The 20,634-nt window shown below is 58.9% G+C and overlaps 1 protein-coding gene across 4 annotated transcripts in view; it reads left to right on the top strand.

Moving 5' to 3' along the window:
• The window catches only part of L1CAM (L1 cell adhesion molecule), a 24,737-nt gene extending 4,103 nt beyond the window's left edge, over positions 1-20,634 (top strand). The window contains exons 2-29 of one of the 4 annotated variants that reach the window (XM_063721135.1): positions 6,179-6,362; positions 8,855-8,869; positions 9,440-9,545; positions 9,783-9,985; positions 10,963-11,085; positions 11,182-11,352; positions 11,643-11,754; positions 11,902-12,086; positions 12,208-12,339; positions 12,479-12,622; positions 13,192-13,303; positions 13,417-13,583; positions 13,686-13,842; positions 14,022-14,146; positions 14,234-14,344; positions 14,591-14,788; positions 15,020-15,090; positions 15,254-15,476; positions 16,301-16,416; positions 16,620-16,821; positions 16,910-17,032; positions 17,126-17,299; positions 17,415-17,534; positions 17,643-17,798; positions 18,111-18,245; positions 18,579-18,651; positions 18,749-18,760; positions 19,241-20,634. In XM_063721135.1, coding sequence (XP_063577205.1) covers positions 6,287-6,362; positions 8,855-8,869; positions 9,440-9,545; positions 9,783-9,985; positions 10,963-11,085; positions 11,182-11,352; positions 11,643-11,754; positions 11,902-12,086; positions 12,208-12,339; positions 12,479-12,622; positions 13,192-13,303; positions 13,417-13,583; positions 13,686-13,842; positions 14,022-14,146; positions 14,234-14,344; positions 14,591-14,788; positions 15,020-15,090; positions 15,254-15,476; positions 16,301-16,416; positions 16,620-16,821; positions 16,910-17,032; positions 17,126-17,299; positions 17,415-17,534; positions 17,643-17,798; positions 18,111-18,245; positions 18,579-18,651; positions 18,749-18,760; positions 19,241-19,472 — 3,774 coding nt within the window. In that variant the 5' untranslated portion in view covers positions 6,179-6,286 and the 3' untranslated portion in view covers positions 19,473-20,634. The remainder of the gene's footprint in view (positions 1-6,178; positions 6,363-8,854; positions 8,870-9,439; positions 9,546-9,782; positions 9,986-10,962; positions 11,086-11,181; positions 11,353-11,642; positions 11,755-11,901; positions 12,087-12,207; positions 12,340-12,478; positions 12,623-13,191; positions 13,304-13,416; positions 13,584-13,685; positions 13,843-14,021; positions 14,147-14,233; positions 14,345-14,590; positions 14,789-15,019; positions 15,091-15,253; positions 15,477-16,300; positions 16,417-16,619; positions 16,822-16,909; positions 17,033-17,125; positions 17,300-17,414; positions 17,535-17,642; positions 17,799-18,110; positions 18,246-18,578; positions 18,652-18,748; positions 18,761-19,240) is intronic. The other 3 variants (XM_063721136.1, XM_054545238.1, XM_003779758.4) reach the window with 3 other exon arrangements.

The following is a 20,634-nucleotide window of genomic DNA, read 5'->3' as shown; positions in this document are numbered from 1 at the left end:
ACACAGGCTAGGTATCCCAGGACTGGTGTGGGCCAGGGCCTCTCCCTGCCCCAGGCTGGGCTCCTTCCCTGCTCTCCTTTTCAGGCCACAGCCCCAGGAACTGGATGTACTCTGTTCCTTCTGGCCTGGCCCCTGAAGCCCCCTCTAGTGCTAGGGTCATCCTAGCTCCCTGAGGAGGCCTGGGGCCTGAGAGGAGCCCTAGTTTTGCTGCCACCTCATTTCTCTCACCTTCTAGGGGTCTCGGAGGCTGAAGCCTTGCCGCCTGCTGGGCATCAGTATCTCCTTCGACACAAGAATGGGGCCACTGCTATCCCTAAATGCTGATTGGAGAGGGGCCACTTTGGGAGGGGTTCTGGAGCCTCTGGTTGCAAGAAAGGTATCAGAACAAGTCCAGATTCCAGAGAGCAGAAGAGAGGACCACGAAACCAGCCTGTCCCCAAGCCCAAAAGAGAAAGGAGTTGGCCTTCTCTTGGACTGAGTACCTGGATGGGGGACTTGGGGGTTTGTTTGGTGTCGGGCTTCACCTCTGTGCTGACACGTGATGTTGATCACATCCTACTTCCTCCATCCCAAGATGTCACTCCCCGCCCCCCATATTTGCCTGCCATCTGCCTGGCAAATAAGCCCTCCCCGCGGGGCAGGATGGCTTGGAGGCCATCCTTGCCCAGGCCCCTGGTTCCCTGGGAAGCCTAGCAGGCACACATGTTGGGATGCCAGAGCCTCTGAGAGGCAGCCTAGGGAGCCACCATACCCTCTAGAACCCCATCCCTGCTGAGAGCCAGTGCCAGCTCTGTGATCTTGGACACAGTTTCCAGTTTTCTGAGCTTCCGTGTCCTCATCTGTAAAATGGGGATGATGATAGCACCTCCCTCCCTGGGGCAAATCTGGGGAGGAGATGAGTGGATGTGAGTGGAAGTGCTCATGAGGCTTTCTGGTACATGGTAAGTCCACGCCGTAAGTTGATTTAATAGAACAGACCACAGAGGGATGTGATTGTGGGCATGGAGTGGGGCTCCTCCCTCCCTTCCCCAGTAGTCAAGACCATCCTCCCTGAACCCCACAAAGGGTTAACCTCCGTCTCTTTTCCCCATCTTTTAAGGAGAATGGTCCATTACAGGTGAGCGGTAGTTGCCTTGGAGACTGAAGCCTCAGGCGAGATGAGGGGGCTGAGGGCTCACTCTCTCCTAAGGGTACCCTCTTAGGGAGGGGTGAGGTTGGGAGTGCAGGGACTAAGCAGCAGTCATAAAGGACTTCTGGGCCCCCAGGTGCCTGTGGGGGCTCCCTGGAGCAGCCCCCTTTATGTGCTGTCTACATAACATATAACAAGGCTTTCCTCTGGCTTCCCCCACCTCTGCTAGAGAGGGACTTGGGCTGCATCACCATAGAAACCCGCCAGCCACGGCCTCGGGGGGAGGGCCAGCGGGAGCCTTAAAGGGACACAGTGCACGGGGTGTAGGTGACACCCACACCATCATATACACACCAACAGGCACAAAAGCCCCCCAGGCTCCCAGGCCTGCAAGCACATGGGCCCAGCACTGCACTCTCACCCTCTCATGTGCCCTGTGCTGAGCCCCCAGCCCCACACCCACTCCGGCCCATTGAGTCACCAGGCACCATGTCCCCAGGAGACAAGGGCAGGAGAAGCCAGAGATTCTCTGCTGTGCTGTTGAAGGGCTCTCTTGTTGCTTCTCCTTTGAGAGGAACTCCAGGCAGAACCTGAGAACTGACAGGCAGGTGTGCAGGGCACATGTGCAGGGCACCGCTGGAGGTTCCCTTCTCAAGGTGTGTGGTGGTGGTGGTGATGGCGTGTGTGTGTGTGTGTGTGTGTGCGCGCGTGTTTTCAGGCAGGAGGCAGCCACTCCAGGTCTAGCCAGGCTCCACGACCTCCCAGGTCCCTCCCTTGCAAGCTGCTTCCCATCAGACCGAAGCAGGCACTTTGGAGCAGAGGACAGAGGACTCCCTGAGGGACCTGTGGGCGTAGTGGGAGGCCAGGTGGGGTGGGATGGGGCAAGGCTCTTCTGGGGCTGAACCCCTCCCTGTAGGCTGCCGGGCGTGACCCTTGCCTCCCTGGCCCTTTCCCACCAGGGAGGATGGGTTTGGGACCGGACTTAGGAATGGCCCCACCTTCAACTGTCCCAGCACAGCGGCCACTGTCCACTCAGTGCATGGTCACGCAGGCTCACTCTTGGCCTAACACATGTGTGTCTCCTCCAGCCAGGTGGTCACTTACTCCCAGCCAGCAGCAATATTGGAAGGCTTCCCTGGGATTTTCTGGGTGCTTCCCCCTCCCCCATTCCTACCCGCAGCAGGAATCCCCCCACCCCCACCTGTTCCCTGGCATGGCATGGGTCAGCCAGCAGTGTGCCATTCATCCTGTCTCACGGCTGTCCGTTGCTTAGTGCCACAAGTGGGCAGGGCCTTGATGCTCTGTTGCGTGGGGCTTTGTAGGCCCCTCCGGCCCCAGCTCACAGCTGCTCCACCCTCTGTCTGTCTCTCTACCCTGCTCCCAGGCCAGCCTGACGTCCATGCCAGGAAGCCCCTCCACTGACCCAGGCCCATCTTCCCTCCTCCCCGCCCCTTGCCTGGCACAGCCCCCAGGGACAAGGACGCTGTGCAGGCAGCCTGCGCGCACGCGCACGTGCACACGCCCACCCCCACCCCTCACTCTTCTCGCTCTTTCTGCCATTTCTCAGCGGCGCTCTCTGCGGCTGCCTCTCACCCTTTGTGCTCCAGTTTCCTCTCCTCTCCCTTTCTCTGCTGCCTGGGTCTCCGTTTCGGAATTTCCCCACCTCCCTAACCATCTCCATCGTGGTTAGCGCTGTCTTCCTACGTCTGTCTTTGTCTCCTGCTCCCCCCTGCCTCTTCTCACTCTGTCTGTCACCCTTGGCAGACCCGGCCTTGGCTCCATCTGTGGAACACTCCCCCCTCCCCGCTCCTTTGCCCTTGGTGGTGCTGGTGGGGGGTAGAGGGCCTGCTGAGCTGACAACCCTAGCCGCTTGCTCTGTAATTGCCTGAGGAATGGTGAGAGATCAGAGACCCAGCAGCAGTGGGAGGGGAGGAGGGAGCGCCCCCTCCCAGCTGTTATGCCTCGCAACCTTCTGGCTGCTTCCTGCCTGTCTCTGACTGCCCAGGGCGGTGGCAAGCTAGGTGGCAAATACTGGGAGACCAAAAAAGAAGTTGGATATGAGCCTGTGGGAAGATGGGATGGGGCTGGGATGGGGCAGGGAGCGGGGACCAGGGGTTTGGGGATACTGTATTTCCCCTGAGTGTACATGCCAAACACCATTCCAGGAGTCTAGATTTGGAGGACAAATAGAGGAACTTGCATGGCAGAAATCATCGACCTCCAGAGCACCCAAAAGCCTCTGACATGCAGGAGGGTCCTTCTTTGAGCTTTTCCTTGCTCCAGTTTCCTCCCCTCCCCCTCCTAAGACCAGTGCTCAGAGCTCCCAAGGCTGCTGTTTGATCATCTGCTCTCTGATCCGAGTCTCCTACTGCTCCCACAGGCCTTGAAGTTGAGGCCAGTGCTGCCTGGGGCCTCCCCTGATCCACTGGCTTTGTAGGGAGAGGCCGAGGTGGAACAGATCCACTGTTGCTCTTCCCTTCTGGGCCCAGGTCCAGCTCTCGCAGGTTGGGAATCACACTTCTTACCCTCCAAGTCATCTCTTGGCCTCTAGGCCATGCACGCTGACCCACCCTGCTGCTTCTCCACCACCCTCTGCAGCAAGCTCTTGCCCAGAGTCCCCACGGGATCTGCTGCATTCACCGCTCTTCTTGGGTCACTCTGTTACACAAAACTGACAAGGCCCAGAGCCTTAGCACAGCATGGCTGACTTCTCCACCATCCTTTCGGTGTTTCTGCTGAGGCTCGGTACCCGCTTTGATAAGGTCCTGGCTGGGCAGAGGGAGGATGCGCAGTATGGATTTAATGAAGGCGTCTAGTCTGGGACTTCAGCCTCCAAGCTCTGTCACCTAACAACACCCTTTCTTGCCTTGCCTGCACTTTAACCACTTCCTGTTTGGAACTGAAGTGGTCTGGCCACTTGGGAGTCTGTTTCCTCTTCTTGTCATTGTCAGAGGAGCCCCCTCTTTCAGACCCTTAGTCTTTGGGTCCCCTTACTTGTAGGTGAATGTGGACATGGCTGGTGTGGCTTGGGTTTGGGGTGGACACATGCAGCAGTTGAGCTCTGAAGACTCAGACAAATACCTAGAAGTTGGGACTTTGTGACACACAAGAAGTGTTAGAAACACTGTCACGGAAAATGTCCCAGAACTTGTCCTGACCCCTGTCTTGACCCTAACCTGGAGCATCTGGAAGGGAGGAGGCCTCAGTGGCCTCTCTTGACCCCCAGGGGGCTGAGAAGCAACAGGGGGTTGTTTTCCTCCTTCCTCTCCTCTCCCACACCAATTCTCAAGGGAAGGCTTCCTTCCCCATTCTTTCTTTCTTTTTTTTTTTTTTTTTGAGGTGGAGTTTCTCTCTTGTTGCCCAGGCTGGAGTGCAATGGTGCGATCTTGGCTCACTGCAAATTCCACCTCCTGGGTTCAAGAGATTCTCCTGCCTCAGCCTCCTAAGTAGCTGGGATTACAGGAATGCACCACCACACCGGGCTAACTTTTTTTTTTTTTTTTTTTTGAGACAGAGTCTTGCTCTGTCGCCCAGGCTGGAGTGCAATGGTGCCATCTCTGCTCACCGCAACCTCCGCCTCCTGAGTTCAAGTGATTCTCCTGCCTCAGCCTCCTGAGTAGCTGGGATTACAGGCATTAGCCACCATGCCTGGCTATTTTTTTTTTTTTTGTATTTTTAGTAGAGACAGGATTTCACCATGTTGGCCAGGCTGGTCTCAAACTGCTGACCTCATGATCCGCCTGCCTCAGCTTCCCAAAGTGCTGGGATTACAGGCATGAACCACCATGCCCAGCCCTAATTTTCTATTTTTACTAGAGACAGGGTTTCACCATGTTGGCCTGGCTGGTTTTGAACTCCTGACTTCAGGTGATCCACCCACCTTGGCCTCCCAAAGTTCTGGGATTACAGGCATGAGCCACTGTCCCTGGCCTTTTATTTTTATTTTTATTTATTTTTTGAGACAGAGTCTCACTCCATCACCCAGGCTGGGGTGCAGTGGCACGATCTTGGCTCACTGCAACCTCTGCCTCTCAGGCTCAAGTGATTCTCGTGCCTCAGCCTCCCAAGTAGCTGGCATTACAGGCGCCCACCACCATGGCTAATTTTTTTTCTTTTTTTTCTTTTTGTATTTTTAGTAGAAATGGGGTTCCGCCATGTTGGCCAGGCTAGTCTCCAACTCCCGACCTCAAGAGATCCACCCGCCTCAGCCTCCCAAACTACTGGGATTACAGGCGTGAGCCACCACGCCTGGCCCTTTCCCCATTCTTTCTTCATTTTCCTGAAACTATTTTGTGAAATGCTGCCATCTTGGGCCCCTTTCCTCCCTTCTCTATCCCACTTCCCAATCCTCCCATTAGCTTTTTAGGGCTGTACAGCACCCAGGCATCAGTTGGCTCTGAAAGCTATAGCAATGTGACTGCAAGAAGAGTTCTTCTCTACATATGTGTGCACACAGAGATAACAGATACCGGGATTCATCCCCACAAATACATAAAGACATACAAGAAGACACACGTAGCTAGCAGACTTGTGTGTTGATTCCCTCAGGCACACACACTAACACACCCACTCATGAGTGCAACCCCTCCCAGAGAAGACACACCACAGAAATACCAGCTCACATACAGCTCACTCCCTGCTTGCAGATCCACAACCACACACATGCCCACGGACACCTGCTCACAGGCACATGCAGACACATACAGGGATGGTGTGCACACAGCGGCCTGTGCCATGCACAGGGGAGCTGATGGGGCAACAAGTTGGTGCTGGGGAGGGAGCTGGCAGGAAAGGTGCAGACAGAGAGTAGAGAGGGAATAAAAGGCAACCTAGAGGCCCAGCCAGGGCTATCTCTTCCAGATTTCTCCCTCCAAGGTGGGGAGGGGTGCGGATGGGGAGGGGAGGGCTGGAGAAGCCGGCCAGCTGGGGGCGGGGCTGAGGGCGGGGCCAAGAGCCCGGGCTTACCCAGATGTTAGTCACTAACGTCCTTCTGTTCTCTCGTCTCTCTTCCCCCACCCTTCCCTTCCCTTCCCTTCTCCCCTCTCCCAGTGCCCCCACTCCCAATTCCCGCCCCAAGCCGCCCACCAGCCCCCTTCCCCTCCGGCCGGAGCCTGAACCGAGCCCGGCTGGCTGTGCTGCGCGGTGCCGCCGGGAAAGATGGTCGTGGCGCTGCGGTACGTGTGGCCTCTCCTCCTCTGCAGCCCCTGCCTGCTTATCCAGATCCCCGAGGAATGTGAGTAGCTGAAGGGAGCCTGGGCGCCTCTGTTCGCCGCTATGTTGGGCCCCTCTTTATCTTCTGCCTCCTCACCTTCTCCCTGTTCCGGACCCTGACTCCTCTCCCTGGCCTTTCCTGGGCACAGGGTGGGCAGGAGATAGCCAGGACGTTGGGTACCCCTGGAGAGAAGGGCAGGGTAGAAGGTGCGGGGCGTGTCAGAACCACGGACAGGGACAGGCGCGGCCGCCGGGGCGATTTCAGCACCAGGGACAGCGAACGCGGAGCAGGGCCCCGAGGTCTTGGGCCTCCTCCATGCTCTCCTTAGCCCGCCCCATCCCTGCCCGCCCCACTCCGACTCCTCCGCTTCCATCCCCCACCACAGGGGTGTGGCAGCAGGAGAATGGGGCGGTCCCCAGCCCTCAGCTGGCTTGTGCAAAGGCCTGTGTTCAAGTCTTGTCCCCATTTCTCTTTCCCCTCCTGGGCCCTTGATCACCCTGTCTCTGAACTGAGACAGGAAAAGGTGGCTTGAAAAACCCTGGTCCCAGCCCAGCAGCCTTCTGGACCCTTTTTCGTGTGTAGTTATTTGGTGGGGGTGGGGGCAGGGCTGCTGGAGCATGTGTCTATGGTTGTAACATTTGTTGGGGGCACAAGCAGGTGAGTGGATGTTGGGGAGTGTGGCCATAGGGTTGTGACTAAGCATGGATACACTGTGTATATCTGTGTGTTCTTGTGATTGACTGAGCGTAGATATTTGTGAATGTGATTTTGACTTCCTTTCATGGGTAACTGTGTGAGTCACTCTGTTACTTACTTGCCAGGCTTGTGGAGGTCGGGAGGTATTTGACCACGACATTTGATTGCATTGGGTCATGTGTATGTGTGAGTGGGGCTGAATGTAAGTACACACTTGCATGTGGGGGGTGTTACTGTGATGGTGTTTTCTCCTGTAAGTAGCTGTCAGGTCGTGTGAGGGGCACGTCACAGGGTATCGTGTGAGGGCATTTGTGTCTCTTGAGCTACCAGGCTCCAGTCCCTTCCTGGCCTCACCTTGACACCTTTGTCTCTGGGCCTGGACAAGGAGGAGGCCAGTGTCACTGAGAGATGAGTTGGCGGATAGGGGTTGGGAAGACTGTCTGTGCCAGCAGTGGGACAGGGGCTGCGAGAGAGAGGCTGGGGAGGCACCTGGCATTGGAAGGCAGTGAGGGCTTGGAGGAGGTAAAGGGGCTGGCCCCTTAGACACATACATGGAGGGCCAGGGCCATGCAGACTCCCCTGGTACAGATGCACATGGGCACATGCACACAGGTGCATGAAGACAAGCCAGGTGCAGGGATGAAGGAGCAGAACCACTGAGAGGCCACACAGGTAGAAACACACACCAGTGAGGCTTTTAGGCACACAGGACACTGTACAGTGGAAGGCAAGCCGTGCATTCTCTACAGAAAGATGGGAGTGGGGAGAGAGAACTAGGCCAAAAGGCCATGGCAGCTCCAAGGCTGCCCTGGGCACTGACCAGCACTTGTTCTTGACCCTGATATGACACAGTGGGCAGTGGCAGGCAGCCGGCCCTCCTTGTTGGAACCTGTCTTCCATCTCTCCCTGCCCAGCCACTCCAGCCCCCTTTGTCTCTTTTCCTGCTTCCTCCACCTAGTTGGCTTTCTGCATCCTGTCATCCCTGTCACCATCTCCCTCCCCAGCTCAGGGCCCTCTGCAGTGTCCCCAGGGAGCCCCCTCCTCCCTCCCTGGACCCTCACACTGAGGTCTTCTGCAGAGACAAAGCTTTCAGAGGCAGCCTGCTGCTCCCTCCCTCCCTCTTCTCCCTTCCTTGAGGCCGCCCTAGCCAGTGCTCTGCAGAGTCCTGGGGCTGGGGCAGCAGCTCTGGCCTCTGCCCCAGAGAGCTTGGTGGCTGGCTGAGAGGAAGGGGGGAGAAGAGGAGGGCTGGCGCCAATCCCGCAGGCTATGGAAACTCAGAGGCAGCAGGGCCTTTGGGATAGTTTTCAGGGGGAGGGGGCAGCAGGGCTCTGAAGACTGGGCCCTGGTAATTGAAAACACTCAGCTGTGCTAATTGGATTAGGAGGGAAGCAGGCTGGAGCAGGGGAAGGTGCCTTCCAAGGCATCCTGAATGGGTGGGGTCAGTTCTGCAGGCCCTGCCAGGCCCTGCCAGGGGGCTGCAAGGACACTCCTTGTTAAAGGCAAGAATTTCTCTCTTCCTGTCTGCTAGAGCTGGAGGCATGGCCTGGCTGCCTCTGGGCTACATGCCCTGTGTGTCTATCCAGTGGAGCTCCTCTCCCTGGGCATCTCTCTGTCCCATCTCCCTGGGCTTGAACTGCCACTGCTCCAACCCAGCGTGTGCCCCCTTGTTGCCACTGCCAGGGCCTCCTCTCCTGCCATTCCCTCTCCACGGGGGAGCTGCAGGAGCTTACTATGTCCCCTGCCATCTGCCCCACTCTGGGGCTGCCTGTCAGTATTTCTCTCCATTCCCTCCCTTGCTGCCTGCCTGGATTTCTCAGATGAAGGACACCATGGTAAGTTGGGGAGGGGTGAGAGTGTTTCCCAGAAGGCCAAGGAGAGGGGTAAGGAGGCCCTTGGCTGAGCCTGCACCCCTACCCTCCTGAGTGCCGGGGCCCTGCTCGGCTTTCCCTGAGCACCATGTGCTTCTCTCACCTGTGCGGGGCTGGCTTTGTTCTGTCTCTGCCCCAGCCTGGGTACTCTGTCACCCTCACTGTTCCTCTCTGCCATTCTCTCTGGTCCCTTCTCCCCTGTCTGGGGTTTGTCCTTCTTGGTTTCTGTGTCTTGGCTTTTGTTGCCCCTGCTTCTTTCTGTCATACCTTTTTTGTCTTTCTCAGGCATCTCTTTGTAACTTCCATGGCTGTCCCATCTGTCCTTGCCTCTCTTTACATTTTTGCATGTGTCCCTTTCTCTCCCTCTTTTCATGTCCCACAAGCCTCTTTTGTTCTTCCCCTCCATTCGTCCCCCTGTGGCCATGGGGCCTCCAGGGGCTCTGGACCCTGCTTCCCTCACGATGGGACAGGGGCCGAGGCTATGACACCAGCCAGGCAACACCCTCACCACCGCTCTCTCCACCCTGTCTGCAGTGATGGAGCCACCTGTCATCACGGAACAGTCTCCACGGCGCCTGGTTGTCTTCCCCACAGATGACATCAGCCTCAAGTGTGAGGCCAGTGGCAAGCCTGAAGTGCAGTGAGTGATCTCTGCTGTCTCAGCCCCTGTTGCCTGCCACTGACCCCGGCCTTGTGCCTCCCTGGACCGCCTAACTTCTAAGCCCAGAAGCCCCAAACCTTGCTAATCATCCCAAGTCCTCGCCATCTCCCAGTCCATCCCCTGGGGGCCCTGGCTGCTTGCACCTGTCCCTCTAGCCTGTTCCAGCCCCCGTTGGGTTCCAGGGCCTCAGGCCTCTGGGCCTTTTTCCGCCCACAGGTTCCGCTGGACGAGGGATGGTGTCCACTTCAAACCCAAGGAAGAGCTGGGTGTGACCGTGTACCAGTCACCCCACTCTGGCTCCTTCACCATCACGGGCAACAACAGCAACTTTGCCCAGAGGTTCCAGGGCATCTACCGCTGCTTTGCCAGCAATAAGCTGGGCACCGCCATGTCCCATGAGATCCGGCTCATGGCTGAGGGTGCGAGGCGCTGCAGGGACCAGGGAGGGCAGGTTCCGGAGCTCGTGTGGGATTGTGGGCTGGAAGCTGCTGTCAGCCAGTTGTCTCGTGACGAGGGGCCTGGGTGTCCTGCCAGCCCTCCACCCCACCCCAGCTTCTCCCCTGGCCCATCTTGTTTCTTGTGCAGTCTCCTCCTTTGCCCTGTCTCTGTCTCCATTGCGCTTCCGGTCATCTCATGCCCTTTCACTCCCTCAGGCTTTCCTGAGGGAAAGCCCCATGGCTGAGCAGGAAGGTGGCGAGGTGCGGGGGGGCGGGGTGGGCTGGTAGGGGGAGTGACTGATTCTGGGCAGACCTGCCTGAGTCACTGCAGTAATCTCTGTCTACACCCGCAGTCCTTAGCAGGGCCCCTCTTCTCTGGCTTTTCCACTTGGCTCTCCATCTCTTCCTCTCCACCTCCGACTTGGTGTCTCTTGCTCCACGGCTCTGTCTTGATCTGTGTCGCCTTTTCCCTGGGGTTTTCCCTTCGCATTCCATCCTCCCTGAGCTTTCTGCCTCCTGAGCGCTCTCCTTTCCCCTCCCCACCCCTCCAGTTACCTTGGGAACCGTTGCCATGGTTTCTGTGTCAGGATGATGGAAGGGTCTGTGACTCCTGCATCCCTCCACAGCTCCCCTCCCCCGTCACTGCACCTCAGCCTCAGCCTCCCCCCACCCGTCCTTTCCTAGGGTGGGCAGGGAGAGCTGAGAACCGTGGAGGGTTAACCCTTCCTGGACTCCTGGCCTCCTGCTCACCCTGGCCTCCCTAAGTGCTAGTCTCTGCTATGAGCCCAGAAGGTATCCAGAGTGGCTGCCTCCTTTTCTGTGAAGTTTCTCCTGGCCTGACACTCTCGCCCCCTCGTCCATCCCCGGTGTAGCCCGCCACCCCCCTGCCCCCACCTCCCTTCTCCTGCCTAGCACCATCCGGACCAGGAGGAGAGTGTCAGCCCGTCTGTCCCTTCTAGGTGCCCCCAAGTGGCCAAAGGAGACAGTGAAGCCCGTGGAGGTGGAGGAAGGGGAGTCAGTGGTTCTGCCTTGCAACCCTCCCCCAAGTGCAGAGCCTCTCCGGATCTACTGGATGAACAGCAGTGGGTGCCGGCGAGCGGCTGCCTCGTGGGGTCGGGGTGTTAGCGGGGGTGTCTTCCTGGACGGGGTCATGACTTTGGCCTCCTTGCCCCCTGCAGAGATCTTGCACATCAAGCAGGACGAGCGGGTGACGATGGGCCAGAACGGCAACCTCTACTTTGCCAATGTGCTCACCTCCGACAACCACTCAGACTACATCTGCCACGCCCACTTCCCAGGCACCCGGACCATCATTCAGAAGGAACCCATTGACCTCCGGGTCAAGGCCAGTGAGTCTCAGAGGCTCTGCACTCTCTCCCTGACTCCTTTCACCCTCAGGCATGGCCCTTCCCACCATAGGTCCATCTGACAACTCCAGGCTTCCTCAAGAACAGCTTGGCTCCCACCTCTACCCTGCCCAGACCCCCTCCCAGGCGTCGAGAACAGAGACAGGACACTCTCCTTAATGGAGGAAGACACAGAGGCCCCGGGGGCTGGCTGGAGTGTCGAGTCCCTCAGCCTTGCGATTCTGGGGTGGAGGGAAGAGTGGGCAGCCCACCCACCCACTTTCTCCTGGCAGCCAACAGCATGATTGACAGGAAGCCGCGCCTGCTCTTCCCCACCAACTCCAGCAGCCACCTGGTAGCCTTGCAGGGGCAGCCATTGGTCCTGGAGTGCATCGCCGAGGGCTTGTGAGTCTGAGAATCCAGGGCAGGGCAGGGCAGGGCAGGGTGGCGCAGCCCTAGCGGGGAGCTCAGACCACCGCGGGGTATAGGGGGCTGGGGTGATTGGCCTTGTCCTTTCTCCCTTCTGCTCTCCTCCCTTTGCCTCCCGGGCAGTCCCACACCCACCATCAAATGGCTGCGCCCCAGCGGCCCCATGCCAGCCGACCGTGTCACCTACCAGAACCACAACAAAACCCTGCAGCTGCTGAAACTGGGCGAGGAGGATGATGGCGAGTACCGCTGCCTGGCCGAGAACTCACTGGGCAGTGCCCGGCACGCGTACTATGTCACTGTGGAGGGTATGGACCTCCTGGGACAGTGGCCTGTGATGCCCACTGTCATGGGGGAGGGGAGGGTCTGCGCCGGGTCAAGAGCCGGCTGCCAGCTGCAGGCTCAGGGCGGCTCTCCCCTTCCTCCCAGCTGCCCCGTACTGGCTGCACAAGCCCCAGAGCCATCTATATGGGCCAGGAGAGACTGCCCGCCTGGACTGCCAAGTCCAGGGCAGGCCCCAACCAGAGGTCACCTGGAGAATCAACGGGATCCCTGTGGAGGGTGAGCAGGGCCTCAGGCAGGAGTGGGGATTGTGGTGAGCCCTGGGCACTGTGGGGGAGAGGAAGAGGAGGGTGAGGAAGGGCCTCAACACAGCTCAATGCCGGGCTGGGGCCCATGGGCCCACCTGCTGTATGCACAGAGCTGGCCAAAGACCAGAAGTACCGGATTCAGCGTGGCGCCCTGATCCTGAGCAACGTGCAGCCCAGTGACACAATGGTGACCCAATGTGAGGCCCGCAACCGGCACGGGCTCTTGCTGGCCAATGCCTACATCTACGTTGTCCGTGAGTGCCCTCCCTTCCTTACCTCCTAACTCCCAGTCTGTCCCTGCAGCCCACTGGGCCAGGCCACCAGAGTGGCTCAGCTGGCAGCTGATGTGTCCTCGGCCTACCAGGCTGGCGCCGACCTTTCTCCTTGCTGACACCCTTAGCCCCATCTCACTCAGCCTCATGATAGCCGAGGGAGATGTAAGAGGGGAAAGGTCTTATCACTGTGACTGAGCGGAGGCTCACCCCGGACAGGAGGTGACCAAGGCCAGCCCAGGTGGCACCTCTCCTGGAACTTCAGGGAAAGCTGGGGACTAGGCCAGGAAGGCTTTTGGGGAGAGGTGACTGTCAGTTAGGCCTGGAATAACGTAAAAGTTGGGTGGCTGCGACCAGAGGCGCATCTGAGGCAGAGGGCAGTGTTTGAAGGCAGAGAGAGACGCAGCCTGGCGGGGGCCTCAGCTGGGAGCAGGGAAGCAAGATTTGCAGGGCTCTTGGGGGCCTGAGGAAGCCGTGCAGAGGGTCCCTGGCTCCTGGCCCAGCTGTGGCCCCAAGTCCTGCCCTGTCTCCCGAGACTGTTCCTCCCCTAGAGCTGCCAGCCAAGATCCTGACTGCAGACAATCAGACGTACATGGCTGTCCAGGGCAGCACTGCCTACCTTCTGTGCAAGGCCTTCGGAGCACCTGTGCCCAGTGTTCAGTGGTGAGTGTCTTGTCCTGGTAGTGGTGAGTGTCGTGTCCCAGTGGCCAGGGAGCCAGGGAGGGCAGGGAGCCCAGGCCAGCCAGTCAGAGCCAGGCCCGCCCTGCTCCCTCCAGGCTGGACGAGGATGGGACAACAGTGCTTCAGGACGAACGCTTCTTCCCCTATGCCAATGGGACCCTGGGCATTCGAGACCTCCAGGCCAATGACACTGGACGCTACTTCTGCCTGGCTGCCAATGACCAAAACAATGTGACCATCGTGGCTAACCTGAAGGTTAAAGGTCAGGCGACCCTTGCCACGTGGCTGGCAGTGCCTCTGGGAGGGAGGGTCCGGGCCTCTGGAGGACAGCAGTGTGACTTCCCCACGCACGCATTACCCTCAGATGCAACTCAGATCACTCAGGGGCCCCGCAGCGCAATCGAGAAGAAAGGTTCGAGGGTGACCTTCACGTGCCAGGCCTCCTTTGACCCCTCCTTGCAGCCCAGCATCACCTGGCGTGGGGACGGTCGAGATCTCCAGGAGCTTGGGGACAGTGACAAGTGAGGACAGTGACGGTGAAAGGGGGCAGAGTGGGAAAAGCTGGAAGTCCAGACCTCTTGGCCTCGTCCTTGCTTTGATGGGGAAGGCTCTGACAGGAGCGGGGAAAGGAGACAGGAGGGAGGGATGGGAGGGGAGAAGAGCCCAGACGGCAGGAAAGACAGACACGGCTCCTCCACAGGTACTTCATAGAGGATGGGCGCCTGGTCATCCACAGCCTGGACTACAGCGACCAGGGCAACTACAGCTGCGTGGCCAGCACTGAACTGGATGTCGTGGAGAGTAGGGCACAGCTCTTGGTGGTGGGTAAGTCCTAGGGTGGAAGCCTCCACTCCAGAAGGCCGGGGCTCACATCCCTGGGCCCTTTCAAGCACCCACCCTCCCCACCCTCAGGGAGCCCCGGGCCGGTGCCACGGCTGGTGCTGTCCGACCTGCACCTGCTGACGCAGAGCCAGGTGCGCGTGTCCTGGAGTCCTGCGGAAGACCACAATGCCCCCATTGAGAGTAAGAGGCTTGAGCTCAGTGCCACCCCACCATCACCTCTGCCAGCCCTGGCCCCTCCTGGGGTCCTCCCTCCTCCTGGAGCCTTCCTGGGGGGACATGGTTTGGGGGGACTCATGGTTCCTCATGGGAATCTGGAGATGCCAGTTGGCCTGGGTACTCAGGGACCCAGACTGTACCCAACCTCTCCACAGCCCTTCCCCCAAAGCCACATGCTGATCACTCCATTGTCGGTTCACTTCTTGGCAGAATATGACATTGAATTTGAGGACAAGGAAATGGCACCTGAAAAATGGTACAGTCTGGGCAAGGTTCCAGGGAACCAGACCTCTACCACCCTCAAGCTGTCGCCCTACGTCCACTACACCTTTAGGGTTACTGCCATAAACAAATATGGCCCCGGGGAGCCCAGCCCGGTCTCTGAGACTGTGGTCACACCTGAGGCAGGTGAGTCAGGGTGGCACCCACTCCCATGCCACCTGGAAGGGGCTCCGGGCTGTGAAGGGAGGGCTTAGAGAGGTGCTGTGCCCAAGTTCCTCTGCTTCCAAATTTCCAGGGGGAGCGCGAGGGGGCTGGACTCCCTTGGTGCCAGAATGAGCCATTTGTTCCTTGGCCCTCGGTCCTCGTGGCTCTCCAAATGAGGCTGCAGCATTGATGTGTTAATACTTTCCTTTCCAGCCCCAGAGAAGAACCCTGTGGATGTGAAGGGGGAAGGAAATGAGACCACCAATATGGTCATCACGTGGAAGGTGAGAGTCTCTGGGCTGAGCTGCCTGAGGGACATGAGGCCATGACCTGGGTGTCTGTTGCTCCCCCTTGGCTGTGCAAAGGAAGGGGCTGATGTCTGGGGATGCCGGGGCGCTGGGGGGCGGGCCAAAGAATGTTGGCTCCTCTTCTGCTGGCCTCCTCCAGCCGCTCCGGTGGATGGACTGGAACGCCCCCCAGGTTCAGTACCGCGTGCAGTGGCGCCCTCAGGGGACACGAGGGCCCTGGCAGGAACAGATTGTCAGCGACCCCTTCCTGATGGTGTCCAACACGTCCACCTTCGTGCCCTATGAGATCAAAGTCCAGGCCGTCAACAGTCAGGGCAAGGGACCAGAGCCCCAGGTCACCATCGGCTACTCTGGAGAGGACTGTGAGTATCCGGCAGGGCCCCTCGCCCAGGGTTGAACTCGCCTGCTTCCACCCCAGCCCACGTCCACACCTCTCAGCGCTGGTGTGCGCCTTTCCTAAGGATGAGGATATTCTCTTACATAACCAGAGCGACGTTATGAAATTCTCCACACTTCACATTTCTATAATTGGCAGCGGTATTCCAGTTATATCAGCCAATGCTGCTTCTTTCATTTCCTTGAATCTGGAACATGACCAGATGGTAACTTGAAGTAACCGGTCAAGTTTTTTTTCTGCTTTCTCCTTTTTTTCTTTTCTTTTCTTTTTTCTTTTTTCTTTTTTTTTTTTTTTTTGAGACGGAGTATTGCTCCGTCACCCAGGCTGGAGTGCAGTGGAGCAGTCTTGGCTCACTGCAACCTCTGCCTCCCAGGTTCAAGTGATTCTCCTGCCTCAGCCTCCTGATTAGCTGGGATTACAGGCACTTGCCACCACACCCATCTAATTTTGGTATTTAGTAGAGATGGGGTTGCACCATGTTGATCAGGTTGGTCTCGAACTCCTGACCTCAAATGTTCCACCCGCCTCTGTCTCCCAAAGTGTTGGGAATACGGGTGTGAACCGCCACGCCCAGCCATGGTTTCTCCTTTGTATAAGCTACTATTTTCACCTTTGCAACTAATAAGCAGTCCAGGGAGAGATCTTGAGACCATGCAAACACACCTCTCCTCCTCAAACTGTACCTCATAAAACATCCGAATCCATCTTCTCTGTGTGTGGGGGCTTGGGCCTGGCCTCAGGGCTGGGGTGAGAGCCTATGGCTCTTTCCAAGTCACTGGTGGTTTCTAGACCCCCAGGCAATCCCTGAGCTGGAAGGCATTGAAATCCTCAACTCAAGTGCTGTGCTGGTCAAGTGGCGGCCGGTGGACCTGGCCCAGGTCAAGGGCCACCTCCGCGGATACAATGTAAGGGTTGAAGTCATGGGGGCCCAGGAGGGTGATCACTGAGGTAAAGTGACAGGATGGTGAGGGGGCTTTGCCACCTGCCAGCCGCTCTCCTGGAAGACTTGGGTTGAGAGGAGGGTCCTCATCAAGGGTGGTGGGACGGTGCGCTGGGGGCCCTGCTGGGTGCCTTCTGCCCCTGTGAGGTCTCCTGCCCGCTTGTGCAGGTGACGTACTGGAGGGAGGGCAGTCAGAGGAAGCACAGCAAGAGACATATCCACAAAGACCATGTGGTGGTGCCCGCCAACACTACCAGTGTCATCCTCAGTGGCTTGCGGCCCTATAGCTCCTACCACCTGGAGGTGCAGGCCTTTAACGGGCGAGGATTGGGGCCCGCCAGCGAGTTCACCTTCAGCACCCCAGAGGGAGGTGAGTCCTGCACCCCACGCCTCATCCCCTGCCCTCCTCCCCAGACCTGGGCGAGGACCTACCTGCCACTCGGTTCTGTGCCCTGCAGTGCCTGGCCACCCCGAGGCGTTGCACCTGGAGTGCCAGTCGAACACCAGCCTGCTGCTGCGCTGGCAGCCCCCACTCAGCCACAACGGCGTGCTCACCGGCTACGTGCTCTCCTATCACCCCCGTGCGTGCGCTGCCCCAGCAGGGAAGGGAGGTGGAGGGGCCATGGGGAGGGGGCAGAGCTGCAGCCACAGCCAACCCCTGTCTGTCCCCACAGTGGATGAGGGGGGCAAGGGGCAGCTGTCCTTCAACCTTCGGGACCCCGAACTTCGGACACACAACCTGACCGATCTCAGCCCCCACCTGCGGTACCGCTTCCAGCTTCAGGCCACCACCAAAGAGGGCCCTGGTGAAGCCATTGTACGGGAAGGAGGCACTATGGCCTTGTCTGGTAAGCCGGAGGAATGACCTGCCAACAGGGAGGCCCCGGCCAGCCGGGTCCAGGAGGGAGGGCCTTAGACTTCCTGGCAACTGCCACACTCTCCTCGTGCCCCTGCATCCCTCAGGGATCTCAGATTTTGGCAACATCTCAGCCACAGCGGGTGAAAACTACAGTGTCGTCTCCTGGGTCCCCAAGGAGGGCCAGTGCAACTTCAGGTTCCATATCTTGTTCAAAGCCTTGGGAGGTAAGCGTGAAAGGGGGCCTTGGGGCGTGGTGGGGAAGGGGGCTCTGGGCCAGAGGGGCTGCCTGGCACTCTGACTCACCCCCCGCTGCCACCCTTTCTCCTTCGCAGAAGAGAAGGGTGGGGCTTCCCTCTCGCCACAGTATGTCAGCTACAACCAGAGCTCCTACACGCAGTGGGACCTGCAGCCTGACACTGACTATGAGATCCACTTGTTTAAGGAGAGGATGTTCCGGCACCAGATGGCTGTGAAGACCAACGGCACAGGTGAGGCACCGGGGGCCCGCCATCACCTGCCAGGGAAGCATGGGGGCTGCACAATTCATGTCCTTCTGTCCCCTGAATGGCCACTACTGCCCAGGCCCCCTGCATGGTTCCTGTCTGCTTCTCCTCCCAGAATCTGGGTGTCCCCAAATCAGCCCCCTTTCATACCCTTTTCGCAGATGCCCTTTTCCCTATCTCCCTGTCCCTGTCACTCCTTAGCCCCCCAGAAGGTCCCGACTTTAAGAGCATACTTCAGGGCCTCAGGTTGGGTTCTGGCTTGGGCGGCAGCACGGGGGGCTGGTGTCTCATCCTCAGGGCGCGTGAGGCTCCCTCCTGCTGGCTTCGCCACTGAGGGCTGGTTCATTGGCTTTGTGAGTGCCATCATCCTTCTGCTCCTCGTCCTGCTCATCCTCTGCTTCATCAAGCGCAGCAAGGGCGGCAAATACTCAGGTAGCCTCTGAGCCCCACGTGACGGGGGTGGAGCCGAGGGCAGAGAGGAGCACCTCGCCCCTTCCACCCTTCTGCAAGGCCTCCTGGATTCCCCGAGCTCCCCACAAGATGACAGGCGCATGGTGGGGGCAGGCAGGGGGATCATCCTCCCAGGCCAGGGTTGGGGCAACAGGCAAGTGGTGGCTGGACCGCAGGGGGTGAGCGGTTTCTTTCAAGGCCTCTTACCTCTGGGCGCTGTTGAGACAGAGTGCTGGGGGTGCGGGGCGTAGAGGGGCCCGGAGCCCTGGGTCAGGCTGGGGCGGGAGAAGAAGCTGTCCCTCTCTGTGTCTCCAGTGAAGGATAAGGAGGACACCCAGGTGGACTCTGAGGCCCGACCGATGAAAGATGAGACCTTCGGCGAGTACAGGTAAGCCGGGGCAGGAGTGGGTGCTGGCACTCAGCTCCACCCTGGCCTTCACATCTCACCCCCTCTCTCTCTTCTCTGTGCTGCCGGGTGACTTCAGGTCCCTGGAGAGGTAAGGCAGGGGCGGTGGGGAGGGGCCAACAGCAAGGACTCCCTATAGACAATGTGCGCCTGGTGTGCCATTGTCCCCTGGCTGCTGGGGCTCTGACAGGACTCTCACTTCCCAGGCCCCAGGCCCGGCAGCTCCTCATTTCAGGGAGAGGCCAACATGCCCCAGCCCCTCCTCTCCACACAGATACCTTCACTGCTCCCCTCTCCCCAAGGGAGGCCCCAGACAGTTTCCCAGACAGGAGCCAGGCCCCATAATCCCCTGGCCAAGTGCACAGTTTCTCCCCAGGATCACACAGTCCCCAGGATCTGGGGAATGCCCAAAGATGACAGCCCCAGACCTGCCTGCCAAGGTGGTCAGAGCTGCTCTTTCTGAGCGCATTCTAAGCAAACGGAAGGCAGGCGGGCGTCTGCCTCACCCCCAGCCAGGCTCCTGCAGGGGCTCGGCAGTGCTCTTACTTGCACCTGCCCTGTGCCTCTGCAGTGACAACGAGGAGAAGGCCTTCGGCAGCAGCCAGCCATCACTCAACGGGGACATCAAGCCCCTGGGCAGTGACGACAGCCTGGCTGATTATGGGGGCAGCGTGGATGTTCAGTTCAACGAGGATGGTTCCTTCATTGGCCAGTACAGTGGCAAGAAGGAGAAGGAGGCAGCAGGGGGCAATGACAGCTCAGGGGCCACCTCCCCCATCAACCCTGCCGTGGCCCTAGAATAGTGGAGTCCAGGACAGGAGATGCTGTGCCCCTGGCCTTGGGATCGAGGCCCCTCCCTCTCCAGCAGGCCCATGGGAGGCAGGAGTTGGGGCAGAGGAGAACTTGCTGCCTCGGATCCCCTTCCTACCACCCAGTCCCCACTTTATTGCCAAAACCCAGCTGCACCCCTTCCTGGGCACACGCTGCTCTGCCCCAGCTTGGGGGCAGATCTCCCACATGCCAGGGGCCTTTGGGTGCTGTTTCGCCAGCCCATTTGGGCAGAGAGGCTGTGGTTTGGGGGAGAAGAAGTAGGGGTGGCCCGAAAGGGTCTCCGAAATGCTGTGTTTCTTGCTCCCTGACTGGGGGCAGACGTGGTGGGGTCTCCTCAGGACCAGGGTTGACACCTTCCCCCTCCCCCAGCCACTCCCCAGCCAGCCTGGCTGGGACTGGGGACAGAACTCGGTGTCCCCACCATCTGCTGTCTTTTCTTTGCCATCTCTGCTCCAACCGGGATGGGAGCCGGACAAGCTGGCCGCGGGGGCAGGGGTGGCCATCTGGAGAGCCCAGAGAGTCCCCCCACTCCCAGCATCGCACTCTGGCAGCACCGCCTCTTCCCGCCGCCCAGCCCACCCCACGGCCGGCTTTCAGGAGCTCCATACACACGCTGCCTTCGGTACCCACCAGACAACATCCAAGTGGCCTCCGTCACTACCTGGCTGCGGGGCGGGCACACCTCCTCCCACTGCCCACCGGCCGGCCTCTTCCAGCCACCCCCACCCCCCAGGACCCCTTAGCAGCCCTGCCCTCCCTATCGTCTGAACAGTTGTCTTCCTCAGCCTCCTCCCGCCCCCACCTTGGGAATGTAAATACACCGTGACTTTGAAAGTTTGTACCCCTGTCCTTCCCTTTATGCCACTAGTGTGTAGGCAGATGTCTGAGTCCCTAGGTGGTTTCTAGGATTGATAGCAATTAGCTTTGATGAACCCATCCCAGGAAAAATAAAAACAGACAAAAAAAAAGGAAAGATTGGTTCTCCCAGCACTGCTGTGCCCCTGCTCAGCAGCCACAGCCTCCCTGTATGCCTGTGCTTGGTCTACTGATAAGCCCTCTACAAAAAAGCAAAAGTATATATATATATGTACATAATATCAGAATTATAACAGGCAAATAAAACCTGAAAATCAA

Source organism: Pongo abelii, chromosome X, assembly GCF_028885655.2.
Source record: "Pongo abelii isolate AG06213 chromosome X, NHGRI_mPonAbe1-v2.0_pri, whole genome shotgun sequence".
Lineage (NCBI taxonomy): Eukaryota > Metazoa > Chordata > Mammalia > Primates > Hominidae > Pongo > Pongo abelii.
This window is presented reverse-complemented; position numbering and strand designations above follow the sequence as displayed.